The following is a 27,226-nucleotide window of genomic DNA, read 5'->3' on the forward strand; positions in this document are numbered from 1 at the left end:
TTTTTTAGGATTCACCAATGTTATTATAGTTTTTTGGGTGTTTTTGGTAAGAGAGAATTTTTACAAAGGGTTGAGAGGACTCTTACCAAGATAAGAGAAAAGGATCTCATTTTCAGAGTTTTCAAATGGTTTGTCCAATACAAGGAAACGGAAGCATTGTATTTTAGGAACATTTCCAAAATGCATAAATCTCATATAATCACATTTAGATTATGTTTTAGAGTCACAATAATGATTAGATTATTAAATTAATGGGCTAAAGAAATACTACTATACTTGTTCCACTGTAATTTTAGTTCCTCTGCATACCTCTGCTGACCAGCGCTGGAATGTAACTCAGTATATTTACTCAAGTACCATACTTAAATACAAATTTGAGGTACTTTTCCTTTACTTGAGTATTTTAATCCTGCACCATATCCTACTTTTACTACACTACATTTTAGAGAGAAATATTGTACTTTTTACTTCAGTATGATTATTTGATAACTTTCCAGTTACTTTACAAATTAGGATTTTTGCGCACGAACCATATAAAAATGTACAAGTGCATCTGAAACTATTAGATGATTAATCAGCAAATTAATTAGCAATTATTTTTCATAACAAAACTTGTCATGTTTCCAGCTTCTCATAGATATGTATAAGGACTTGCTCATTTTTCTTTTAATTATTTTAGTTATTTTGATTTATTTTCTGCAACGAGTACTTTTACTTTTCATGCTTTATTACATTTCCTTGATTTTACTAAAATACTTTATTCAAAACTATGAAAATTGATGACAAATCACCTGTATGGCCTATGGCTTTGCAACTTTCACTATCCCTTTTGCAAATTATAAAGGCCATTACTGCATTTTTATCAGAAACTATAAAACAAATGAATCCTATCTCCTACCACATTTTTCACTCAATTCACACCAAACTTCACAGCATCGTCAGACTCTCCTACACTAACACATTACAAAGATTTTTGAATAATCAAAAATTGAGCCCACAATGCAACAAAACGTCTCACTGTAAACCGCTACTGCTTATTCTCTGTGAATAAAGCACCAGTGTTCTTGAAATAATATTTTGCTGTCAGGACAGATGAGGCATGCTTGATTTCAGAATTTTAAGTCACAAACTAATTTTAATTTATTAGCAGTCAATGGAAAAAGAGCATCTTTAAGGATAATTTTTTTTCACTTATGGATCAATCAATTTTTGTAAAAAGACATTCCAGATATTGTTTATGTTGTCTAGATGAAGTATGCAAATTCTCAGTATTTTGTCTTGATAACTGAATTTTTGACATTAGTTTAAAATCTGCCTGTAAATACAGGTATGGTTGTTATGCTGCCCCCTGGTGGCTGACTGTATCACAGTGTGAAGTCGCCTCTGTATTGAGGCAGCTCAGCTTGATAACAACTTGCCATTGGCGCCTGAAAGCTGTGAGTTCAAGTCCTGGATGGTGCAGATTGAATATGCGTTTGCCTCCTCAGACACTGTGCTGTGTGGGTTAGAAAAACACAATATTTCAAGGATTAATGATATATTTGGAAAAGTTCTACTGCTGGGTCCTCATAGATTTATTTTTTGCGTCCTTCCTCTTCTTACCTTTTCTTTTCCTCATCCTGCCCTCCTTCTTTTCTTTTTATTCTTCTTCCTCCCTTTCTGAACACTTATCCATACGTGTGTTTAGCTTAGCTTTTAGCACAGTTTGTTTATCCATAAGGGTTTCCCAGCACAGATAGCTCAGCTGGATCAAAATTAGCCATTGCTCTTCTTCTTTCTCCTCAAAATGCCCAGCTCTGACTTTGCAGCAGTTATGATTACAGTGTAGTACTAGTACTTTTATTACAGAAAAGAATCTGATTACTGCCTCAACCACTGCTGCTGGCCCAGAATTTACAGCATTACAAATGTTTTGTCATTGCTGGATTTTTGTGTACTGACACGCTGGAAAAAAACACCTACTTTATTTAAGTTTGTTTGACAGTAAGTTGATTTCACCACTGCAAAAGTTCATTTTCTTATCATCTTTTTTTAGTGTCATCTTTCCAGTTCTGGCATGTGCCAGAGTATTCGTCCACAGTACAACACCTGCCCTTATATAGTGTTTAGATGATGTAACCTGTGCTAATAGAGTGAAATTCATCATTGAGCACCCTTGGGTAAGAGCAGATTTTATGGTAAGAACGTTTGGTCCTCTTATTTTATCTCTGAGCAGAAAATGGGGAAGATATAAGAGAAATTTAAGAGGAAGTTGCTGCATGTTGTTTATTTTGTATCTCCTTGTTTAGACACTTCATTAAAAAAGGAAGGAAGGAAAGAACCCAAACAATCTAAATACATCTTGTGGGCTTGAACAATGCTTGGCCGCCTGTTCACCTTTCTTTTTATATTGTTTGTTGTCTTTCCTGCATCATGTGATGTTATTTGTCCCTTTCTGTTCTCGGGAAGATCACTCTCACACACGCAAACACCCACACATTCACATCATGGATGTACTGTATAAAGAGACCTGGAGACAGTATTGAAGTCAGGGCCCCATTCATTCCTATGAAAGTTGCACAGTGGCCCAAAAGGTTAAAGTGCTGTGTATGAAATTACCCAGCTGAATGGCACTGCTTCTGCACTCAGACTCCCGCCAGCGGAGTTGGCTATCTCCGGCTTAGCAATCTGCGAAGTAGGATAGGAATAAAATTCTGATAGTAAAACGAATCAAATGGCGGAGGTTGTGACTCTCAAAAACATTACCAACTGATTGACAGACGGGTCTTTTACAATGGAAGTCTTTGGGGAAAAAAATCTTTCTGGGATCACGTGCAAGGCCCGGAAGTTGTAATTCCACTGTTTGGCCACTGTGAAAATGGGCTTCAAAGCTCGGTGCACTTCCTGGGAGCGTGACGCCCACACACAGTCATGTTTCCATCACTTCAGAGGACATTCCATTGATGTACATTCATTTCCTGGAGACTTACCCTGACTCAGGGGTTGGTAACCTTTACTATCCAAAGAGCCATGTTTGACCAAAGAAATAAATGAAAATCTGTCTGGAGCTGAAAAACATATTTAAGCCTTATTATAAAGGTAACAATAAAGTCTAAATTATCCTATCAACATAACTAACAGGTGGCTCCTCTGCAGTGGGCGATTTATGATTATTTGGCACTTTAACTTTGCAGCGTTGGTGGTGAAAATGAAAATCCACAGCTAGACTAGCTAGGGAGATTCAAGACTAGCCACTGCTATTGAGGTTCAGCAAAATTTAGAGGAAAAAGGCGCTAGGCCATAGACGCACATTTTAGCTGATGACATTTTTTGATTTTGGTGTATGCTACACATTTGTACGACTGAGGGATGTAAGAATGACCTTAGACCTACAACAATGGTGTATGAGTATTGAAATGTTTAAAAAAATAACTGTTATCCATTTCCATATATTTTTTGTTTAAAGCCACAGGGACCCATGGAGAGGGGCTTAAGAGCTGCATGTGGCTCCGGAGCTGCAGGCTATCCCTGCACTAACCCCTAACCACTACTTGCCTAAACAAAACTCAACCCTAACCCTAAACTTAACCCAAGTCTTCAGTCTAACATTAAGTGATTTACGTCACGAGGACTCATATACATGAGGACTATATGCCTCCACATAAACACACACACGCACGCACGCACACACACACACACACACACACACACACACACCATAAAAATGATTTGACACACACAAACAATAACCCACTGTTAAGCTATTGTAATTAGAAAACACTTGACATCTTTGAATCATTCCATAAAAAGATCATTGATTTCAAGTCCACTGCTTTTTTTTTAAAAAAATCAAACAGTACCAAAAAACAAAATAAAAAAGGAATATAAATCAATTTACAGAGTGGTTCCTCAAAGCTCAGCATTGATTGAAAGCACACTTAGGAGGACTGCATTTACACATTCACATGGAGATTAAACTCATCAACATTAGCTGGAGGGTGTTAAAGGGGCAGTTCAACTCCAAAATCACAAATACATATTTTTCCTCTTACCTGCAGTGCTATTTATCAATCTAGATTGCAGTTTGTTGTGAGTTGTGAATTACAGCTCAGTTGAGGAGGATACCATTATTTACATCTCACAAGCACCAGCCTCTCGTCCATGAGTAGATGCTTCCTTCTGTGAAGTGATATAGTTGGCGGACATAGTTCAGTAAATAACACTACAAGTAAGAGGAAATGTATGTATTATGATTTGGGGGTGAACTATCCCTTTAAGGTCAATTCTTACATGAGCAAAGTACATGACAACAATACAGGCAACACATAGCAGATTGTCAACTTGTGTTTCACATCACATAAATAATAAAGACAAGGAGAGGAGTTTCATTGGACAAAGGGTGGCAGGAGGAGAGCCGGGGCAGCATTCCTTTTATCATCACAGTGAATGCAAAAAAACAAAAACAAAAAACAAAGCTGAAATATTATAAATTAATAATTTGCATAAATAAGGTCAATGATAAAAAATAAAACACAAGAGTTGTTAGGCAAAGCTGCTTTGGCACATTTGTAATAACTAGGTGATAATTAGTTCCAAATAACGATGCTGATTTGTTAAACTGCATGTCCAGCCAATTGTGCATTGTCCTGGGCGGCTCCAACTCACAAGCTACTTCTCATAATATCCATCTTAAAGGCACGGTCACTCCAGCATTTCAAATGTGTACATTTTGTCACTTAATGAATAATTGTGATGAGTAGATAGCAGCACAGCAAGGCAAGGCAAATAAGTGCAGATCTTTCATGGCTAGATTTTTAGTTATTTGTGTCATTATAAATGTCAATGGGATTTTTGAAAGAGGTTTTGTACTTTGGTTCTTTGTAAAAGCCGTTAGCTTAACATGGTTAATAAGCTAAGTTAGCTTCAGCCACTTTGGACTTTCTCTGTTCCATCTACAGTCAACACTGCAGAGACAGCTTCAGTTAGTCATGGCGTAGTCTGGCTCACCAGACCTTTCTCAAGAAAATAAAGGTCTGGCTGCGCCGACTCTCACTTCAAGATTGGAGGAAAAAACGCCCCGGCTGCTTGTATTTCTTTCAACCAATCACAATCGTTCTGGGCGGTGCCACAGCAACGGTGCCCTTGCAAAAATATTGCCGGGGGTAAATAGGTTTTGGTGTAACACGCCCACAAAAATATCGCCTACAGGACGCGAACCATGGCAGAAAAATGGCTACATCTCCGCATGATCAAACACCGCAAAAGTTAGTAAAGGACATGTTGAAAACGGTTGAAAACTGCTGCACAACCGGCGGTGGTAGGGCGGGATTTCAGTGGGTGGCTCGTTCCGCCCAATGAGAGGCTGATCTATGCAGCGAACTTCCGCCCGCTCAGACTAGTCATGGCGCAAATTTACATGGCAGAGTTCCCCAAAGTGGAGCAAAATATGTGCGCTGGTTTACTTCGCAGTGGTAACAATTCATTATATTGCAACATTTTTGCCATTTGAAAGCAACGTGTTGATCTGTGGACATATTCCACGACATGTCCATACAAACCACACCCACCACTAGTACAAGACAAACTCACCGACGTTGTAGTGAACAAATAAAACACAGCAATAATCCACTTTATAATTAATCATACAAGAAGACGTGATTCACTGTATGAGTAACGAGATGTAACCATTACCCTTACCCTAACCTTAACAGCCTTTCTTTTAACCTACTACTTTATAGCTAGCTGTGAAATGCTAACTTAGCATTTTCTTCAGGGTTTGTGCATTCAGACCAAGGAGCAAAGAGGCCTGTGCATGAAGTGACATGTAGGTATGGTGGGCGAGTGGAGCGCTGGTAGCTGAGTGGTTACATTGCACACCATGTAACTGCAACATCTCAGGCACAATTATAGCCTTGGGACCTTTGCTGCCTGTGTTCCCTCTCTTTCCGTTTTCAGTCTGCTTCTCCACTGTCATCTCTCAAATAAACGCAAAAGTGCAAAAAAATAAAATAAATCACCACCACCAAAAAAAAACAACAACAACCTTGTATGCCTTGGTAAACCAGGCAAGTTACTGTTTACATCCATCGAGTAATGGCCAGAGAAGTGTTTCTGCAGAACATTATGATATCACAGTGAAAATATCCTTTTGGATCTAAGTCATCACTTTAACATTATATTCAACTAAACATTTGTGTGACGTTTTGTCATAATTATCTTATGAATTCTTGAGTTATGACCAAAAACATGTTTTGTGAGATCGCAGTGACCTTGACCTTTGACCCCCAAATCCTGATCAGTTCATTCTTGAGTCCAAACGGCCGTTTTCCCCCAATTTGAGGAAACTCCTTCAAGGTGTTCTTGAGATATTGGGTTCATGAGAATGAGACAGCTGCAAGGTCACAGACACCTTGACCACCAAAATCTAATCAGTTCATTGTTGAGTCCAAGTGGACATTTGTGCTAAATTTAAAGAGATCCCCTCAAAACGTTTGTGTGATAGGCTTGTGAGGGCTCACAAAAATGGGACAGATGGACATACTGACATATGGACTGATGGACAACAGCCACAACTATCACTGGCACGGAGGCATAAAAGGGTATGTTGGGTGGGTCATGAAGCTGCTTCAGTTGCAGCTATGCCTACTCCATTTAAAAAGCTGTTGTGACCAGGCCCTAATTGTGCCAACACATACTTTTCAAGCTTCTCAGCGCCTTTATTTTCTTTTTAAAGTGCAGCTATGCAATTTCTATGGAAGAGAAGCATCAAAGCTTGTTCTACTAAACTCTGGCAAACAGAACAATGTTTATATTCAGAGCTATTTCATAGATCACCAACGTGGTGGTTTTCGTCTCTGTATTACTACTTTTAATGCAAGCCAATTACTGGTCATAAATCTCTTGTATACTGTATGTGTCCAAGTAGCAATCAAAAATATGCATGTGCTTTTCTAATTGAAAATATATTTGTGCTGCTGTACTGTGACCAGTATATATTCACATTATATTAATATAAGTGCCTTTAGATACTATTGGCTTAAAATATGACATATGATATGAAATGATTTGGCTTTGTTATTACTGTCCTGAAGGTCTCATACTGTATACAAGACCATGGCTTTATCTCTGGGTGGGAAGTACAGCAGTGTAACTATCTTCCAGTAATGGGCAAAGAACAGAAAAAAAGAGCATGGATATAAATACCGTTTTTCACATCATAAATGCTTCATACACACGGCACATAAATACATACCACATGGGTCTCAACTGTTTCATTGTCTTTTGAAGGAAAATGACATAAAATATGAAACAGAAATGTCGTCAGACTTACCTTCTAAAAAGTCATTTGAACTGATTCAACATAGTGTTGAGATATCTGTAGAAATGCTTCCTAGCACATAAAAACTTGCCTGGCACCAGCCTATCAGTCATACTCTCAGATATACACACGTAGTCACAGCAGGATTTTCTTCCACGAGAGCAGCATGTTAGAATCATCATGTATTATAGAAAGTTGTGTGTGTGTGTGTGTGTGTGTGTGTGTGTGTGTGTGTGTGTGTGTGTGTGTGTGTGAAGACATCCTCCATTTGAGTTTACGTGTCTGTATTACAGTAATCTTGTCCATTAAATGTGATTGCATGCGTTTGCATGCATGCATGTGTACGTAGAGGGTGGTGTCATTATGGCTGAGAGAAGGCTGTTGGTATAAAGGAAGCACCCCTGCATCACCACCCAAACACACATTCACACACTGCGCTAAGCAGCACCTACACACACACACAGTCAGACAGACAGAGACTCAGCAGTCGGGGGGTCACTGACGTCATAACCTGGCATGCAGGTTGACAATGACGCCATCTTCAGGCAGGTCTTTGACAGGCAGGTCGCTCATGTCTCCTACTCCGTGGTCGGTGCTCTCACAGCTGCTCTGAGGTGACTCAGGAGGAGGCTGGTACAGGATGCTGGCTAACAGGAAAAAGATTGTCCCCATAACCTAAAAAAGAGGAGCACAGATGATAGTGAAGATGGAAAGTCAGAAATCAAGATAAAGGGTGCACAGAAAAGAGTTCACAAACAGGCCTACAGGAGCTGTCTCTGCTTGCATATCAGCATCAAAAGTGGTACAGGCCTATGTTAAAATTCTGTCTTAGACTAGTTTAACAATTAATAAATATATAAGAGGACGTTTGTGCCAAATTTGAAGAAATTCTCTTTTGTTGTTCCTTTGATACCACATTCACAGCTAGAATTACCACCTCATGATTGCATGCCTCCACGCACCAGTCAAGTTTCTCTTACAGTTTACATTAATGTCTGTGAAAATATGGATGCTTCACACATGTTACTCCAGGCGGCACAGAGGATCTATACAATCAGTACAATTTCAAGATCAGTGTCACAAATTCAGTATCTGACCAAATGTGTCCCCTTCTGTTCCTGATATATGACACTGAATAATGGCCATTTTTGAAAAATATAACAGTCACGCATACCAAGAATTATAATGAGGTGCTGATCACTGGCAATAGACTTGATTGTAGAAAACAAGTGTCACACACTCTGGCTCCATATGCATATTCTATTGTTTTGATGACATTTCAGGCTTAGGGCCTTCTTGATCTTGATCTTGATCTTCTTCATCAAGATCTTGATCTTGATCTTGAAGAAGGCCCAAAAGCCAAAACGTAATCAAAATAAAAGAAATACATATGGAGCCAGAGTGTGCAACACTTGTTTTCTACAACTGAGTAATGGCCAGAACATTATGATGTCACAGTGAAGTTGACTTTTGACCTTTTGGACCTAAAATGTCTTCACTTCAATATTTTATCCTATGAGACATTCATGTAAAGTTTTGCCATAATTAGCTTATGAATTATTGAGTTATGGCCAAAAACGTGTTTTGTAAGGTCATACTGACCTTTAACTTTTGTGCTTTGATCACAAATTTGAATCAGTTTATTCCTCATTCCAAGTGAATGTTTGAGGTAAATTTTTAAGAAATTCCCTCAAGGTGTTCTTGAGATATCACGTTCATGAGAATGAGACAGATAAGGTCAAAGTGACCTCGACCTTTGATCTATGACGATCATAAACTAATTACTTCATTGTTCAGTCCAAGTTATCATTTGTGTCAAATCTGAAGAAATTCTCTTGAAGCTTTCTTGAGAGATCACGTTCACAAGCATGGGACGCACGTGTGTACGTAAGGACAGACCGAAAACATAATGCCACCGGCAACAGCTATCACTGGCGTGTAGGCATAAAAATGGGTCGGGGTGAATGGACACATGGATGGATGGACAGATAACCTGTAAACACAAGGCCTCTGGCCACAGCTGTTGTAAAAGGTGTTGTTGGGCAGAGTTTGAACTTGGCAAAGCCAAGCTAGCCGTCACTCCTGCATTCACGCGTCATGCTAAACTAAGCTAATCACCTCCTGGCTATGTGATGCACGGACATGAGAATGGTATTGATTTTCTCATCTAAAATTTGGCCACAAGGCTGAACTACTTCTTTAAGCATGCACAGACCCCACATCAATGGTGATTTTACATTCTCTAAGGTGACTGTGTTAACAGTGTTATTCAGTCTAAAATGAAGCACAGATATGTTGCCACATAAGCATACTTCTCCAAGTATTAAAAAAGTTAGGCTCTAGAAGATTGAATGTCAGACTGCAGTGAACGAGCTGCTACTATGCTATTATTATTATTACCTTATAGATAATACCAGCTACTAGTGTATACTGGCTCATGGCTGAGTTCTGATAGAGGTAGCAGGAGCCCTGCTCTCCACACTTATCCTGCCACAGTAAGCAGGAGATGTCAATCACAGAGCCGAATGCTATGGGTCCTGGAATACCACCTGTGGGTAAACAGCAGCACAGATCGGACAAAATCAGAATCATCTGTGTGGAGAGATTAAAGCACACTGGTATTGATTCAGAGGTTAAAAATAAACTTTGCGAAAGAATCCAGTGGACTTACCAAGCGTGCGCACCACAATCCATTGAATACCTAGTCCAAAGGATCTCTGGCTGTCCGGCACACACCTACAGAACACACAGTTGGTCAGACATTCAAGCGTAATGCATCTCAAACTTCATTACGATGTAAATAAGTACACTTTCTCCAGCTCCTTTTGCTGCGTTTGTGTTGTTTGTTTTTCTGCACAAATGTTTGCCCTGACAGTGTTATGATAAGACTCTCTGTCTCTTGATGTCACAGGCACCGTGCCATCTACTGGGATACTGAACTGCTGTTACAAGAGATCAACAGCCATGACAATGTCACAGCACCATTCCCCAATAACAGAAAAGAGGACTTAAGTGTACTATTTCAAAGCATGCAATGCCCTTTTGCATTCAGTAGTAAAATCACGGATTCCAATCAGTGTTTTCACAAGAAAAAACATCATACTTGATGACTTTTTCAACTGACCAGCAGAGTAGATAAGATCACCCTGCAAATCTTACTCCTATGAAGAAACTAAACAAGAAAGTCTGCATTTCTTGGCCACTTGGAGGCAGCAGATACAAGCTGTAAACACAGAGCAACATTACCATTTATTTGGAGTCCCCTTTTAGCTCTGTGTCTCTCTGCTTTTGGTGCCGAGGAGTTGGTGTACAGTGGGCATATAGAGCTCCGATAACAGCTACCTGCTGTGGCTAGAAAGGGAACTGGAGGGTTGCCAGTTCAAGTCCCCATAGACCAAGTATGGAGGGGGGACTGGCAGCTGGAGAGGTGCCCTTAAGCAAGGCACTGAACCCCCAGCTGCTCGGGGCAGCCCCCTCGCTGCGACATCTTTCCATTTAATGCATGTATAGGCTCTGTGTGTGCATGTGTGTGTGTATATTTCAGGCCTGTGTGTTTATGGCAAGATTCAACAGACAACATACCAAGTTGTGAGACTGCTGCCCTCTGACAGATTTCACTATTTTTATTTATTTCCATAGCCTTCCATGAAAAATTTACGAACACGAGCTACTTTCTCTCAAAGCCAGAGAAATAAGTCTCAAACTTGTGATGTCCTCAAGTATAAAGTTTGGAGCTGCTCCATAGACAATAAATGAAAGTAATTTTTATTAAACTAATTTTGTGGACCCACAGAATGTTTGTTTTTACAGGGGCCGAGACTTTTGAAAATGTCACCTCGCCAAACAGAGTGCCCCAAGAATGAGTTCTAAACCTGGAAATGAGTTAGCATTTTACCACTCATGGTTCCCACGTTTTAAAATCATTGGACTTTTTGAATGGGATTTTGGTCAGATGCCTAAAATAAGGCCTGTGGTTAACACAAGTTTACGTGACTTTCATGTTTTGTGCTACGATATAAAATATGTCAGTAAACACCCCACTTGTGAATTTTTAAGCTTCTATGTGTCTTACAAAAGGCGGTTGCTAACAAGGGGCTAAATGAGACTACAGAACGTCATCACGCTGCGCCGCGCTGAACACAGCTTTACAGTCTTGTAATGGTAGTGACTTTAGTTTATTTATAGCCTAATGTTACTTTTTTGCTTCTGGTGATTGCATTTGGACTTCAATAATCATGACAATGGTGTTAATTTGTGAAGATTATCTTGTGGAACAAAACATGTAAGTATCATAAATGTTTGTTTGCTACAGAGCTTGTTTTGGACAATAATCCAAAATCCAGTGGGAAATCTCATAGGCTGTTTGATGAGGGAACCAGCATGATGCAAAAATCATCCCTGGGCAGTCTATTTGAGTTTACTGACTTGTCTGGCATCGCGACATGAAACAAGAGTTTCTCAGTTAAAATAAAAACAATCCAATCAGCATCATGGGCGGGACTAACGCTGTTGTCAAGCTATTGTCAAGCATTGTCAAGCAGTGTGCCAGAGCCAGTGTGGAGTAATAATACCAAAGGTGAGCATTATAGACAAAATAGATGCTGCTACTGAGGTTGTTCTAAATCGACACGTTTTCTCAATGTTGCTGACATTGTAGTTTGTTCTATTAAGTCCCGCTCCACTCTCAAAACCCTGCAACCCAGCACCCAAGGCAGATACGTGTTTGTCAAGGTTTTTCTAGAGGCAGTCACCAGCTGTGTACATGTGATCAAAACACAAAACAACAAGTAGTTTGGTCCCACTGAGTGGTAGCTATAATGCAGAGATGTAATTTATTTTCTTTATCCAAGGTTTCTTTGTGGCCACTCACCTGAGCGTGGCGGTGAGTGCTGGGATGCTACACAGGAAAGTGAAGGAGATGATGATGAAAAGGAAGGAGAGGAAGGCTGGCATGTGGTGGCAGGAGCTGCCACACTTCCCTGTCAGAGCAAAGCCCTCCTCGCCCCAGGACACGTTCCCCATGACACAGCTGCATCCAGTGTACACCTAAAAATACACAGACACAGTGTAGCATATGAACCAGTTATGCCACTGAGGTCACAAGATCATTAAATGAAAACATGAATTCAACATACAGGTAATATTTTTCAAAAATCCAGAGGCTGGTATGTTGTTAATATCAGTTCTCTATAAATGTTAAAGAATTAAGGAGTTGAAGTAGATTTAAGAAAAAACAAACAAACTCATGAATGTTCACATTTCTGCAGCAAGGTTTCCCAAAATTGCATCAGATTATTTTAAGAGAAACTTGTAGTATATTAAGTTTCAATTGCATATGTTTGTTCCTGAAACCACTTTCACACTGACATCTGAATTTCATGACTCGGAAAAGTCGATGAAGCAATTTCCTCTCACAAGACATTTTGGGAAATCTTTTATTGTGCCAGTGTGAACAAATGCTGTAAGATCCCTGGGTCATGCACACTGAGACTCAGCATATTTAATGTTAATTAAACATTTGTTGCGAGACTCAGAAAACAGAACACAAAAGTAGGAACTAGACCAACTCCAGTACCCAGAGACAAAGATCTAACCAATCCCAAATAACATCAGTAAGTATAATGATAATAGCAAAGAAACAGGGGCCCCAACTTGAAGTTGTTTAGAGGATGTTTAGAGCATTGGTAAGTGTTGATGTTCAATATAAAAAACACTGAAGGCCTCTGACATCACTGGCCTAACTGATGGTACTAAGCAATCTGCTGCCACTTTCTTGGTATCCAGGGTTAATTCACTAACAGCTCACTGCTGCTGTAGTAAGATGTGTTCAGATCAAACTCAAAGCGAATTTTTCACAGGCGGGATTAAATACAAAGTCAGTGCAAAGATTTAAACAGACGTGAATATGCATCAGTGCAAGCTGAAATGTTAAAACTTGAACAAAATAAAATTCACCTGATGTGTAGCGAAAGCCTATCAGTGTTTAGATTCTCCTGATGTCACAACCCTGTGTCAGTACTGTACAAAGACAGTACAAAAAACAGAGGGCTTCGAGAAAAGTGAACAAAGACTACATGGTATGTTCCGAAAATATGTATTTGTTACTTGACTCCAGCTATTGGCTGTAGCTTACTAGGAAACAAGTAAGGTGAACACGAGCTACCTTCCCCGGTTACATGTCTGGTTTCCCGACTTACCAGCGGCTGCATTTGTGCGAGTAACTCAGGAAGAAAATTCGCTGCAAATTTAGTTTGAACACACCTCAAAGGACAACTTAAGAATTTTTCAACCTGGACCCCATTTTCTCAGGTTTTTGTATCCAAGTAAGTATGGCAACAACAGTTTTTTGAAACCGGTCCAGTTTCTAGTGTTTTTTACTTTGTTTTTTTTTTCTGTTTTAAGTGCAGCTCGCAGCTGCAAACCAGGTTGCAATGTTAACACCGTCGCTTTACGTCAACTAAAAGTGCTTGTTTGTTGCCAGTGTTATTCTAAGTGTCTGAAAACATAATGAAAGGAATCGCTACAGAGATAGACCTCTATTGTTAGAGAGAAACAGCCTCGAAATCACCATTGCTAAAGTCACCAGACTCCATTTGAAAAAAGAGTAATTTAATTATCATAAAGACACTTTATCTTAAGTCCACAAAAACAAGATAAAACTTATAAAAGCCTTCTTGGCTCATCTTTCCACTGTTTCAACAATCATCAACTCTGGTTTGGTTGAATTAACCCTTAATTTACACAGTTACATGTGAAAATATGACAGCTCTGTACACACTAAAATTAGTGTTTATTTAAATGGAGTCTGGTGGGTTTGGCAATGGCAATTTTGGGGCTGTTTTGGGTCAAAAAGGATCTTACTCTTTACAACAAAGGTCTGTCTCTGTAAGGATACTTTCCATAACGCTGTTTGACATTTACAATAATAATGTGAGCCTGTCTGTGGCAAACACAAGCCTTTTTAGTGGACATACACTGAAAGTGCGCAATTGCCCCAAGTGATTACACAGCAGCCTGTTTCGCTCCTGCCAACTGCAGCCCTCTCTCTCTATATATATACTGGACGAGTTTCAAAATATTTTGTTCCCAGTAGTCACTGAGACACAAACATCTAGTAAAACAGGGTCTAGGTTGAAAAATACCAAAGTTACCCTTCAAGAATCATGTTTACAGGGATATAAATAACCAGGTGGTTATGTTTCCAGTCAAACTAGGATACTGATATTTCCGGGGGTGTCCTTAACCCAAGTCACATGCTAGTTTCAGTTAACTAAAAAAGAATTATGTTAAAAGTAATGATCTTCACCCTGAAATTAAACTAAAAGTAAGGATGTCCCAAGCCCACGTTGGAACAGATGTGACAACTTAGACATCACTCAAAATAACATCGGAAACTATCAAAAGAAAGTTGGAATGCTGGTCATATTTTATTAAAGTTGACACATATGCAGATGTTTTTTGAAATTGATATTTTCTATAACATTTTAGCATCTCATCTGCACGCACTAAAAGTGAGATTTTTCAAAACGCCTCAACTTCAGTTACTGCTTCTTTGTATACATGTAAAACAGAGCATTTAGGAAACAATTATGTAATCTCATCAATTCAGGCATGCCCCCTGTTGCTTTGTGTAATGAGCATAGGGGCGGATCAGGTTGTTGACTTGTTGTAAGCACTTCCTAGTCTAATAATTAGGCTACTTTGCACCTGAACTCTATATTACTGCACCACTTCACAGACGAACAGAGCTGACCCGACTGCTGCACCCTATGTTTTTGCTTCACCTCAGTGTCCACGGTTTAAAGTCTGCCAGAGACAATGTTGGGACACAGAATGGATATAAATATGAAAATGCAATAAAAAGGCACAATTCACCTACCAAGCTATGACAGAGGAATAATCATCCTGCACTTACATTATACTGGACCAACATGGACACAAATAAAGTCTACAGACTGATGAGACAGAGTACAATTAGGAGTCAGAAAATCTGGGTCCCACAATGCTGTGTGGCAATGATGTAATAATTATCTATCACTGGGCTGCTGCTTGTTATTTCTGGGTCGTTTTACAACTATATCCCAAATATGATTATAACAGGACAAGACTTAACATAACAAGGACACTTGTGTGCATTTGAACAAACTTAAGGGCTCTGATGAGTAAAGCTGAATAACATTTAGCCAAAATATCATGAAATTATATTGTCTCATACGTTGTGAGTGTACCAAGAGATTGATCATTTGGAAAGAACAGGTGCTCCATTTGTTTATTTTGCACTGAAATGCCTCAGACTATGCCTGTAATGCAAATGAGTGCCTCTGCTGCAAAATTTTGCATTTTCACTTACCACTGACACTGATTATATAAATGACTATAACTGCATTGAATTCATTTGAATGCCCCACTGCTTGTCAACACCTTTTGTTGGGACGTTTAAAACATGTCTTGAGACAGAGAGGAGAGGATTTTTTTTCTGCAGGAGAGGGAGCCTCACAATATTTATGACCAAATACCACAGTATGGATATTGTGGGGCTGACTACAGGTGCCTTCACAAAATATTTACACAATTGGATCTTTGATAAATAATCCTGAGTAATGTGGATGACTAAGTAGGTGAAAGCAAATGATTGAACAGATAAAGCAATCTGATAAGTTCAGACAATTACAACACTATACAGTAATGCAGCCTTTAAAAGCAGGAAAAGACAACACTTATGATATCACAACATCAAAAAACTAACTAAGACAATGTCTAGTCTCATATCACAATATCCATGTAATGGCCATATATTGCCCAGCCCTGCTTAAATATATGGGAGGAAATACCACATAATATTTTGAGGATATACAGTCACCTGTATTTACAGTCTTACGGCTTTTCTGCTTTCTTCCTTCAGTGCTCTTGTTTTGAAATACTCTTAAGGGCCCAAACTGCCTCAGATCCAAGTAAATCAAGTGTACCGTAATTTCCCTCCAGTCAGAGTCAAATGACAGGAAAACTGTTTGTACTGTACCTGTTTGCCTGTGGAGTGTTCGGTGTGGTTGATGGAGCTGCAGCCAGCGTGGCAGGGGGAGTAATACATCACACCGTCTGCCCCGCACACCGGGTTGTACAGCTCTCTGACACAACTACAGCCTGCATTACAGCCCACTGTCAGGTTCTCCTCTAAATAAGAGCTGCAGACACGAGGTAAAGGAGGGACAGAGATGACAAGGAGGAAAGGTGGGTGGGAGAGGAAAGGAAAAAGGAGAGAAATAGACAGAGAATACAATGGAGAGAGAGAGTGCAAAGATAAAATTTAGCAGAAATTTAAAATTTATTGTCCTTGGTTTGCTTGCTCATGATTTCTCATACTCAGTCACTACTGTACAAGGCAGCAACACAGCTGGAACAAACCACCAAAATATGCAGGCCTGCACGCTGCATTTAAGCTAACGTTACCGCTAAAGCTAACACAACATTGTAAAAGCATGGATGCAAACAGCTCGCTTTTCGGTGCGACTCTCACTTTTTTCATATCAATTTAGGTATCTTGTGTGAATCGTGTAGATCTGAGGAGTTTTTTTGGTGGGGGGGCTGGCATGGACGTGGAAGAGTCTGATTAATAATTCCACTAACACAAACGAAATGAGCAGATGTCTATGCTGAAAAAAATCAAAAAAATTGGGTCAGATTCGGTTCGACATGTTGCTGTGTTGTGCTACAGCCTATTTAAGTGTTGGAATTTTTTCTTTACCTGACAACGCCCGAACGCAACACAGGCTCCGCTCCATTGACTGTGTGCACAGTGCCGTTTATAGTTGTTAGTCCAGTCAGAAAAATGCGCGCCAAGCCGCGGTCTTGTGTGCTCACCTGTGTGTGTGTGTGTGTGTGTGTGTGCACGTGTCTGTGTGCGCATCGGGGCCGAACTCCGCTGTGCGCGATACAGAGAGCAGAGGAGGATTGTAAAGGTGACCATGTAGAGACAGAAATGACATGCCGTCATGTAAACTTTATAAGTCATCACATTATAAGGTGAAACGTTTCACCGTATAACACGATAAATAGTATATTGTTATGTTATATAACTTTAGTTTATGAAGAGATAAGACGGAGCCCTCTCCTCTACTCTTATATGCTTTACTCACAAGTGTGTGAATTGACCTGGATATGAAGCGTCCATAGCGCCAAATAATATAACGGTAGTTTCTTACGAGCTAAGAAAAAAATGAATAAATAAATCAGCAGCAGTGGTCATATTTCAGCAGCGGAGCACCACCGTTGCTAGTTGCATATAGGGGAAACACTGTTGCTCAATGGATTTGTTCTGTTTTGTAATACACAGCCTTCTTCCAAATTATTGTTAGTGTATTTTAATATTCAGAATTTTGCTTAAACAAGCTCTCTCTTTTTTGACCATACACCTGTTTGCATCCCTGAAAAGGCTGTGGATGTAACATTAATGTGACTTTCAGATGGACTTTTGTGTTAAGGCTATAGTTAGAAATAAACACAGAAATTTATACTATCTAAATGTTTCATCAGATCTAAGTCAACGGAAAATTACTGCATCTTTTCCAAATATGTAACTGAAATTAAAACACATTTTAATTTAAAAAGACAAATCAACAATAGGTGCTAACGTAGACACTGCTCACCTGTTTCTAAGGCGCAGCTTGCTGGGCTTGTCATACAGCTCTTTGTACTGGTCCAGCTGGTGTTTCTCCATCAGGTCGTACTGGTACGGTGCTGTGACACCAGCCATGGGCACATTGGGGCAGTGGAGGAGAAAGATGAAGATGGCAAGCAGACTGACCATCGCACACATCATGCAGAAACGGATAATGCCTCGACAGCGCAGGTTCAGCCTCTTCACAATATAGCCGCCCAGGAAGGTGCCCCCACCACCTGCTGGTACCACCATGTATCCTGGGGGGGAGGGGAGAAGAATAGCATGCAGTCAGGCTGAAGCTCCACTCGAAAGCCCTTGAAGGAAAATGCACCTTAAAAAATGTTTGAAAGTCTTGAAACAGTCAGAATTTCTTGGAATTTGTTGTGAGTATATTTATGGCCTCCAAAGGATGGATTCTAATGTATTTGATTACCTTTCTTTAAGCACCACCATCAGATCAAAAAGGGATGAATTGTTTTCAATGTGAACACTGCTCAGGTTTTCCTGCAGCTTGGACTGATGATGCTGTATCTCATGACAGAGCCATGCTATGGTTTGGTCAGTTAGAGATGAATTCATCGTTTAAAGATAGTGAAACACTAAGATGTGAAGCCTCACTTAATTTCCATCTCTTAGAGTCCATAAAAAAATAGGTATGGCTATACACTGCCATTTAGAATGACAGTAAATTCAGTAAAAGTACATGTTACATAAGTCATTGCATAAGACTCTTTTCTCAACAGAAAAAAGTCACTAGTTTGCTCTTGACATCACAAGTGGTTACTTGACCAAAGACCTAGAGCTTTCATGGACTTTGAAGTTGATTGGTTGTTTAGCCTGACCTGGCTCTCTGTCCCTGTCTCCAGCCTCTGCTTACTTCCCTCAGGCCGTGTACTCTCCTCTCACTCCCCGGATCTGCCATTCTCAAACCATCCACTAGATACCCTCAGACTCTCTTGCCATTCAAACACACACACCTGTTCCCACTTCCCTAATCAGCTCTGATATACTGGGGTGCTTGTGCACCTGCATCTCTTGCCAGCCACTCTCCACATGTACTGGTCCCTTTCCTCTGTTTCAATGTCAGATCATCATCAGACATTAAGCACAAAATATTTTGTTTTTCCCTTTTTTCAAAAAAGACAATATTTAAAGTTGTTTACACAGCTAATGAAAATGAATATTCCACTAATATTCCTGTTTACATGCAGCCATATATAGTCCGATTTAAACCTGGTATACACAGTGTGATTTTAGGCTGTCCCAAACAAAAGATGACCAATGTGAAAGAAACGTGATGATATCTTTGGTTGTGGCTCTAAAAAGGTGGTCCTATGTCGCACAGTGAGAGAGGTTCAAGAACGGCCGTTGTTACATTCTTGTGATCAAAGACAGTCTGGGATAAAATTCTGACTGTCAGAAATTTGGGATGACCATCACACTGTGTGACTACTGATACAACCTACATCTACAAACCAACCAATAGAAATGCAGCATTAAATGACACACTGGTGCTAAACCCAAACAAACAGGCAGAGAGCAGCTTGCTATGGAGGCAAAATGTGCTAAAAGAAATATGTGTGATTCCAGCAAATACCACAGGATATAGTACCCAGAAAACTTTAGGTTATTTCATAATGTGCCCCTCTATGTTGTGCATCACAGTTGGAGAAGTAATGACCTGTGAAGCACTCTTTCACACTCAGTATGTGAAGCTACTGCATCGTATATTGTAGCCTGCAATTCAGTAGGCGCTGTCATCATACAGTCTGCATACATCAAACGTGATGTTGTATCCAAGTGTATTAGATCCATGTCGCACAGTGTAGCTGCACTGAACTTGTAAGATTGCTAAAATCTCACAGTCTGTAGGAGACTTCACATGCACTAATGTGCAGTTCATCATGTCAAAATATGGAAAAGTGGAAGGGTTATCACTTGGACCAGGTTGTTGTCAAAGCATTTCACCAGTGGCAGACTTCCTTGACTGTGCAAACACAGCCTCCCTCTTTCATTCCTTCTAGAAAACGTCAGCAATGTGATATTTGCACACTGCCAAAAACCAGCTGATATCAAAGTCTTTCATAATATTTAAAAGTAGGAGTGTTTCTCATTCCAACCAGAAATGTGGGCTTTTCTTTTGGGCATGCATCTCTATTCCAGTCTTACAAACTGCTGGTGAGTCTATGTATATGTTCAAAGAATAATGTTGGCATATATCCCACTTCTTAATCAGAAAATGCTTCTTTCAAAAGAAGGCCTAATTTGGAAATATGCTGTTTACACGACCTGTACCAAAATCAGAATACTTTCAGAATAATAGAGGAATGTTGGTGTGCACGTAAACATACCCATTGCTGCATGGAGTTTTGTTACCCATTTACCTGCTTGTTACCTGCTAACTGTTACCAGGACTTGATAGATGGTAACCTATTCTTGGCTTTTGGTTGCCATCAGAGGAAACCAGGTTTTAAAATTTAAAATAAAGCAACAACAAATGGTAAAACATGCACCTCAAAATAAATACATTTTTCAAATATGCTGCGTTAGTGATATTTCAATATAATGGTTACAGTCAGAACCAGAACCAGACAACACTGAAATGAAGTGAAAAGGTGCTGAATTATAGATATTCAATGTCTTCAACAGCTCCAAAGTAGCAAAAGTCTGTCTTATTTCTCACCGTGGATGAAAAGTATATAAAATATACTGAGCTGAGATGTCTTTGAAATACATTTGATCAGCCATTAGGGTTTGCTTTGGACTTTGCATCATGTAATCACTCACCAAACCATGTAGCGGCCTCTGATGCACTGAGACTGAACTGTGACTCCAAGAACTTTGGGCCAAAGGTGGACATGCCAGCGATGAGGGTGGCTTCAGTAGCGCCAGCCATGCACAGGAACAGGAAGGTAGGATTCTTTAAGAGGAGCAGCACAGACCTGGAGAGAGGACGAGAGGGGAGAGTCAGGGGCAACACTAACTGAATACACTTTAGCTCCCTTTTTAATTAAACCAGGCGGCTCTAATCTCAACAGCCTGGAGACGCTCCTAATACAGATAAACACTGCACTAGATCTAAAGATATTTCATCATGTTACATAATATGCCGTGATTATCGACTTACTCTGTCTCTATAATCCCCAGTGTAACAGCGCTGACATCACACTGTGGATGTGGAGCTCATAGTAAACACAGTTGTGAACTGAAAAGAGGCATGGCTGTCACTCATCTGCAGCCATAACATGCCTGTCTAAAAAGAGATTGTCTGGGAATGTGACATTTATTTGCTTTATTTTTGAATCTGTTGATGGAAGGACTACTCAGGAAAGATAATTGTTATGCATGCCTGTTTCATTCATAATATAAAGGTTTCCAGTTTACAAACAGTCATAGGATGTGCAGAGCAAAGGATAGAAAAAACACCACCACAATGTCACGTCAGCCAGTATAATTTGTATATGGCACTCGTCCTCACATATCCGTCAAGACAAAACGTCAAGTAAAACCTTAACCTTTAGGATATAAAATGTCATTCATTTATTTCCGTAACCGCTTATCCTCTTGAGGGTCACAGGGGGGCTGGAGCCTATCCCAGCTGACATTGGGTGAGAGGCAGGGTACACCCTGGACAGGTCACCAGACTATCACAGGGCTGACACATAGAGACAGACAACCATTCACATTCACATTCACATTCACACCTACGGACAATTTAGAGTTATCAATTAACCTGCATGTCTTTGGACTGTGGGAGGAAGCCGGAGTACCCGGATAAAAACCCACGCTGACACAGAACATGCAAGCTCCGCACAGAAGGGCTCCCTCGCGGGTTCGAACCAGGAACACTCTTGCTGTGAGGTGACAGTTTTAACCACTACCAACCATGCAACCAAAGTGTCATCACTTCATTGTTTTATCCTATTAGACATATGTGTGAAATTTTTATCACAATCAGCATATGAATTCTTGAGTTACAGCCAAAAACATGTGAGGTCACAGCTACCTTGACCTTTGAGCATCAAATTTTAGTCATTCAGTCATGATGAAATTCTCTCAAGAAGTTCTGCAGATCGCGTTCCTGAGAATGAGACGGACGCAAGGTCACAATGACCTTGACCATTGACCACCAAAATCTAATCAGTTCATTGTTGAGTCAAAGTGAATTGAATTAGTAGTGCAGGGAAATCCACCGTGAACACTGTATTTTATTTTGAAAATTAACCAGATGTTTTATTTTGTTTCTGTGCACGACTTCCTGCCCTGCACAATCTGCTCTGTGCTGAATTGTTGCGTTGTGCTCTGGCATCCGGCAAAAATAGAAGTCCTGCGTATCTGTTACGGAAGGCTCTGGAGTATGGGGCCATTATGGTAGCAAAATAGCTGCAAATTCGTATCTCAATCTGTGTGTGCGTAATCAGATTTGTACATGTGTAAAATAATTTGTAAAAGCGTAATAAAGTTTGTGAATGCATATAAAAATCTGCAAATGTGTATTTAGAATCTGTGTGTGCATAATCAAATATGTAAATGTGTAAAAAAAAATCTACAAGTCTGTATTCAGATTTGCAAGTGTATTGCGATCTGTAAATCTGTACAACGATCTGTAAATGTGTACAACGATCTGCAAATGCGTACAGAGATCCGTAAATATGTGGACCGATTTAGTTAATGTGATACCTGCATGTGATGTGCAGTTGGAATAAAAAGTAATGAATTGTGATATATATCGTAATATATTTTATCACAATACTCTGCATATTGCAATAATATCGCATTGCGACCGAAGTATCCTGATAACATCTGTCCTGGGTCCTCTGTTGATTCCTACCCTTAATGTCTGTCTGTGATTTGTACTGTATCCAAAACACCTTCCCTACTGTCCTCTTCTTATGAAAGTACCTTGGCATGTCTTTGACTGATTTGCCAAACTGAGGGTCTGAGGCTGTGGTGTGGCTTCCATCCTTCAGCTGGTGGGCCTCAGACACCCGCATGGCCACGTACTCCTGAGAGCCTGCAGGAAGAGACAGAGGGAGTGTAACTGAGACTGTGAGTGACATTTGCTATCACCATTCCAATTTCTACCTCTATTTAAAATACATATTGTTTATGCTTTTTGTCTTGCAACATGAAAGCTGTAGGGGAGCGAGATTGGCCTGTGTGTGTGTGTGTGTGTGTGTGTGTGAAGTGAACAGGAGTGGTACCTGGAAGCTGTCGTGGGTAGCCCAGGATGGGGAATGCTACCAGCAGAGCTGCTGCTCCTCCTGCTAGGAAGCCGATCCACCAAGCCCCAACCCACAGAGGGTTCTCTGGAGTCATCTCTGTCCTGTGACAACACACAAACACACACACACAACCACACACAGCATATGAATCACTAGGCATTTATTGAAACTGACCTCTAAATGCTTGTCCATTACATCCTAAAAGCGTAATGCGTCATATTCTGTAAACCATGCCCACCAGACAAGAAAACAGCACCAAAATAAGCAACCAGGGTCTGAAAGATTGACAGAATTCTTCTAGCTTGATAAAAACATTAGATTTAAGCATTTCATCACGTCATTTTATCAAAAGGTATAGTCACAAATGCAATATTGTCAGTCTTTCTCAGTGTCCCTCCTAATCTTGTGGAAATGATCCCACTAAATGGCCAGAAGTGAAACACAGCTGATCGAATCAGCAGGTGAGATCATCATCTATCCTAACAAAGATCAAAACCAGACCTTGCATAGCTTAATTAGCTTCAGCCTCCACAGTTTGTCAGGCCAAATTAGCAACTGTAACTTATTTATTGGTGTCAGGATCCCACAGTTTACCTATTTTTCCTGCTGACGCCCAACATCATATTGACTGTCTGTCTTCTCTAAGGCTCAGTTTTTTGGTTTGGCAGCTAATAAAACGTTTGTTCTTGGTTCTTCCCCCTGTTGGTAGTGCATCCCACTGCACAGCAGCTTTTAGGCATTTTTTGTTATTTGCTAGCAGATGGAGGTGACATGTGGTACCTTTATGCAAAATAAGGTCAATGGAGAGGGATAATCTGGTTTCCTCTCTGGTGTGGGCGGGGCTTAACCATGTTTTGTCTCTATGGTGGGAAATGTATATTCTATTCTATTCTACTTTAAATACTTCAAGTCTGTTAAAGTACAGTCTTTTCTATTATACTTGTTTGTTCTATTCTATATTCTAGTGTTTTCTAGTTTGCAGTCCCAGTTCTAAAATAGTAAGATGCTGTGTAAAATGAAAAAAAAAACCATAATGCAATGATTTGCAAATCTTTTTTTTAACCTAAATTCAATTAAATACAGAACAAAGACAAGATATTCAATGATCAAAGTGATAAACTCTGCTTTTTTGTGAATAAACACTTGTTCTGAATTTGATGCCTGCAACACATTCCAAAAAAGTTGAGACAGAGGCAACAAAACACTAGTAAAGTTGGGGAATACTTAAAAAACACCTGTTAGGAACATTCCACAGTTAAACAGGTTGATTGGTAACAGGTGATAGGACCATGATTGGGCATTAAGGGAGCATCCTTGAAATGCTCATTTGTTAACAAGCAAAAATGGTGACTTTGTGAAAAACTGTGGGCAAAGAGTCAAACAGTTTTAACACCGCGTTTCTCAAAGCACAATTGGAAGGAATTTAGGGATTTCACCATCTACAGTCCATATCAACAAAAGAATCAGAGAATCCTGAGAAATCTCTGCAAGGACATCCCTGCTTGTTCCAGCAATACATGAGACACATGTGGCTTTGTAGTAGTGCAGGTGCTAGACTGACCTGCCTGCAGTCCAGAGCTGATTCCCATTAAAAATGTTTGGCGTGTTATGAACGGCATAATACAGCAATGAAAACCTGTTGACTTAAGTTGTACATTAAGCAAGAATGGGAAGAAATTTCAGTCCAAAACTTCAACAATTAGTAACCTTAGTTCTTGAACACAAACTGAGTGTTGTTAAAAGAAAAGGTGATGCAGCACATGACCCTGTCCCAACTTTTTTGGAATGTGTTGCAGGCATCAAATTCAGAATGAGCATATATTTACAAAGAACAATGAAGTTTATCAGTTTGAACACTAAATATCTCTCTGTACTGTATTTCACTGAATATATCAAATCATCAAGAAAGGATTTACAAATCATAGCATTCTACTTTTATTTACGTCTTACACAGCATCCCAACCTTTTTGGAATCAGGGTTGTATTATACTCCTGTTTTCTTTAACTGCAGCCTGTTGTATTTCATTATACTTTTTTTATATTTTAGTTTGTCCTTTTTTTTTTATCATACTCAGTATTTTTTATTCTAGTATGTTCTAGTCTATCATACTCCAGTCTGTTCTATTCTAATATACTCTAGTTTGTTCATTCTACTGTGTTCTAGTCTGTTCTCATCCATTCTGCCATCCAAAGCAGACTCACGTCAGGTGGATCTCGGTGTAAATGTTGAGAAAGTATCCTCCCAGCAGGTAGCCTGCTGCCGGACCCACAATGGCTGCTGTGTAGAAAATCCCTGCGGGGAGAGAGAGCACAGAAACAGAGCCAGGCCATGGGTGTGTCAATACAGTGACTGTCTACTTCCTGTTTCCTACAGGTTAAAAGGGCCCCATTGTTCTTCACTGGGCTCTGTGTCCACACAGTTAATGTTTCATGAGAAAACAGGAGCTTGATGTGAGGAACTGTGTGTATGTTTGTGTGCTTTTTGAGACTGTGTCCACAGTGGATTCTGAATATTGAAGATGGGTTTTGACCAGCACTTGATCTGTTTATGGCAATACAGTAATGAATATTACTGATGAGAAATTGGACGTGACAGCAAAAGAGAGATTTAGCAGCTCCACTGACTGTATGTTTGTGTACGATGCACAGAAGGCATGCTTGGTTATTTCTACACAATACGCTCTTTCATCTGTTTCCAGTGTTTCAGTAACAGAGGTTACAACAGTGTACTGTAATTGTCTTCTGCTAACTGGAGTCATATTAAGATGTCATTAGAGAGACACACAAGTACTTTTTTTGATCCTAGAGGGAAAATGTCCCTTGTATTCAACTAATTCACAACATAAAGCACTTTGATCAAAGTTATAAACAATAAAAACAAGTAAAGAGGAAAAGAGTGTGATGCAACCAGGATTGTAACAATGTGACCACAGGTCAACATCAGCAAACAAAGATCTCCATTCACATTCATGCAAATAACACACACAACTGCATTTCTGTTGCAAATACGGACTGAAATATTACAAAGACATACAGGGGGCATTTTTCCAAGCCCTGCTATTTGCATATTGTATTCACATTATTCTGTGCAGTCATTCAAAATAATTGAAGGGATAGTTCAGATCTTCTGAGGTGGAGCTGTATAGGGTACTTATCCATTGTCAGTGTATTACATACAGCAGATAACAGTCAGCACGCCCCAAGTTTGGAGAAACAGGTAGGAGTATGACATGGGAGCTAAGCAATGTACTGCTGTGGACGGGGGGGCAGTAGCAAAATGAATTTTAGCCACCTCAAAAAAGTCCCACCTAAAAAACACAAACAATTTCGGTTTATTAAGTTTACCCTATATTTAGAATATTTTCATGGCTTAATCTTACTGTTAGACAGTGATTTCCAGCGGGGAACTGAAGCCATTATATTGCTCTCTTCAAAGCCAGACTCCATCGAGAAAAACAGTAATTTAATATTGCTGAACTCTGGCTGAGGTAGACCAGCAGCTCCCATGTTCGGTGTGCTAAAATGACTGTTTTTCTCAATGGAGTCTGGTGGCTTTGAAAAGAGTGTAGTTGAGGAACTGAATCCATTAATGGCTTTTCTGTCAGTAAGGGCTGTCTGCCACAAGGTAAAGTGGTGAGAATATTCTCAATATAGCGTATACTGTTATTCACTATTTTAGGGTGGACGTTTTTTTACATGGCTAAAATATGTTTTGCTGCTGCCCCTTGTCCACAGCAGTACATCGCTAAGCTTCCATGGCAGCACTCCTGCCTGCTTCTCCAAAGTCAGGCCCGCCAACTGACATCTCCTGTATGTAATAAATTGACTATGGACAAGTAACACGTATGACCCCACTTCAACAGATCTGAACTATCCCTTTAACATTCAGAGAGAGAGAAATCAGTGCCTGCACTACATAGCCTAGCTGTCAGTATGAGCTGAGTCTGAACAAACACACAAAACACCCAAGCACACAACTTTTCTCTTGAGGTCTTAACAATTCTCACTGTATGAGCTAAACCAATTCTTAGTGTCTGAGCAGTGTAC

The 27,226-nt window shown here is 39.9% G+C and overlaps 1 protein-coding gene across 3 annotated transcripts in view; it reads right to left on the minus strand.

The window, feature by feature from the left end:
* Positions 1–3,730: 3,730 nt before the first annotated feature.
* The window catches only part of slco4a1 (solute carrier organic anion transporter family, member 4A1), a 50,300-nt gene continuing 26,804 nt past the window's right edge, over positions 3,731–27,226 (minus strand). For all 3 annotated transcript variants that reach the window (XM_033628594.2, XM_033628596.2, XM_033628595.2), the window contains exons 3-12: positions 25,382–25,472; positions 23,159–23,280; positions 22,857–22,968; positions 20,742–20,896; positions 17,941–18,211; positions 16,317–16,479; positions 12,168–12,343; positions 9,969–10,033; positions 9,698–9,846; positions 3,731–7,972 (exon numbers count right to left, since the gene is read on the minus strand). In XM_033628594.2, the coding sequence (XP_033484485.1) occupies positions 7,802–7,972; positions 9,698–9,846; positions 9,969–10,033; positions 12,168–12,343; positions 16,317–16,479; positions 17,941–18,211; positions 20,742–20,896; positions 22,857–22,968; positions 23,159–23,280; positions 25,382–25,472 (1,475 nt within the window). In that variant the 3' untranslated portion in view covers positions 3,731–7,801. The remainder of the gene's footprint in view (positions 7,973–9,697; positions 9,847–9,968; positions 10,034–12,167; positions 12,344–16,316; positions 16,480–17,940; positions 18,212–20,741; positions 20,897–22,856; positions 22,969–23,158; positions 23,281–25,381; positions 25,473–27,226) is intronic.

This window comes from Epinephelus lanceolatus, chromosome 8 (assembly GCF_041903045.1).
Source record: "Epinephelus lanceolatus isolate andai-2023 chromosome 8, ASM4190304v1, whole genome shotgun sequence".
NCBI classification, from domain to species: Eukaryota; Metazoa; Chordata; class Actinopteri; order Perciformes; family Serranidae; genus Epinephelus; species Epinephelus lanceolatus.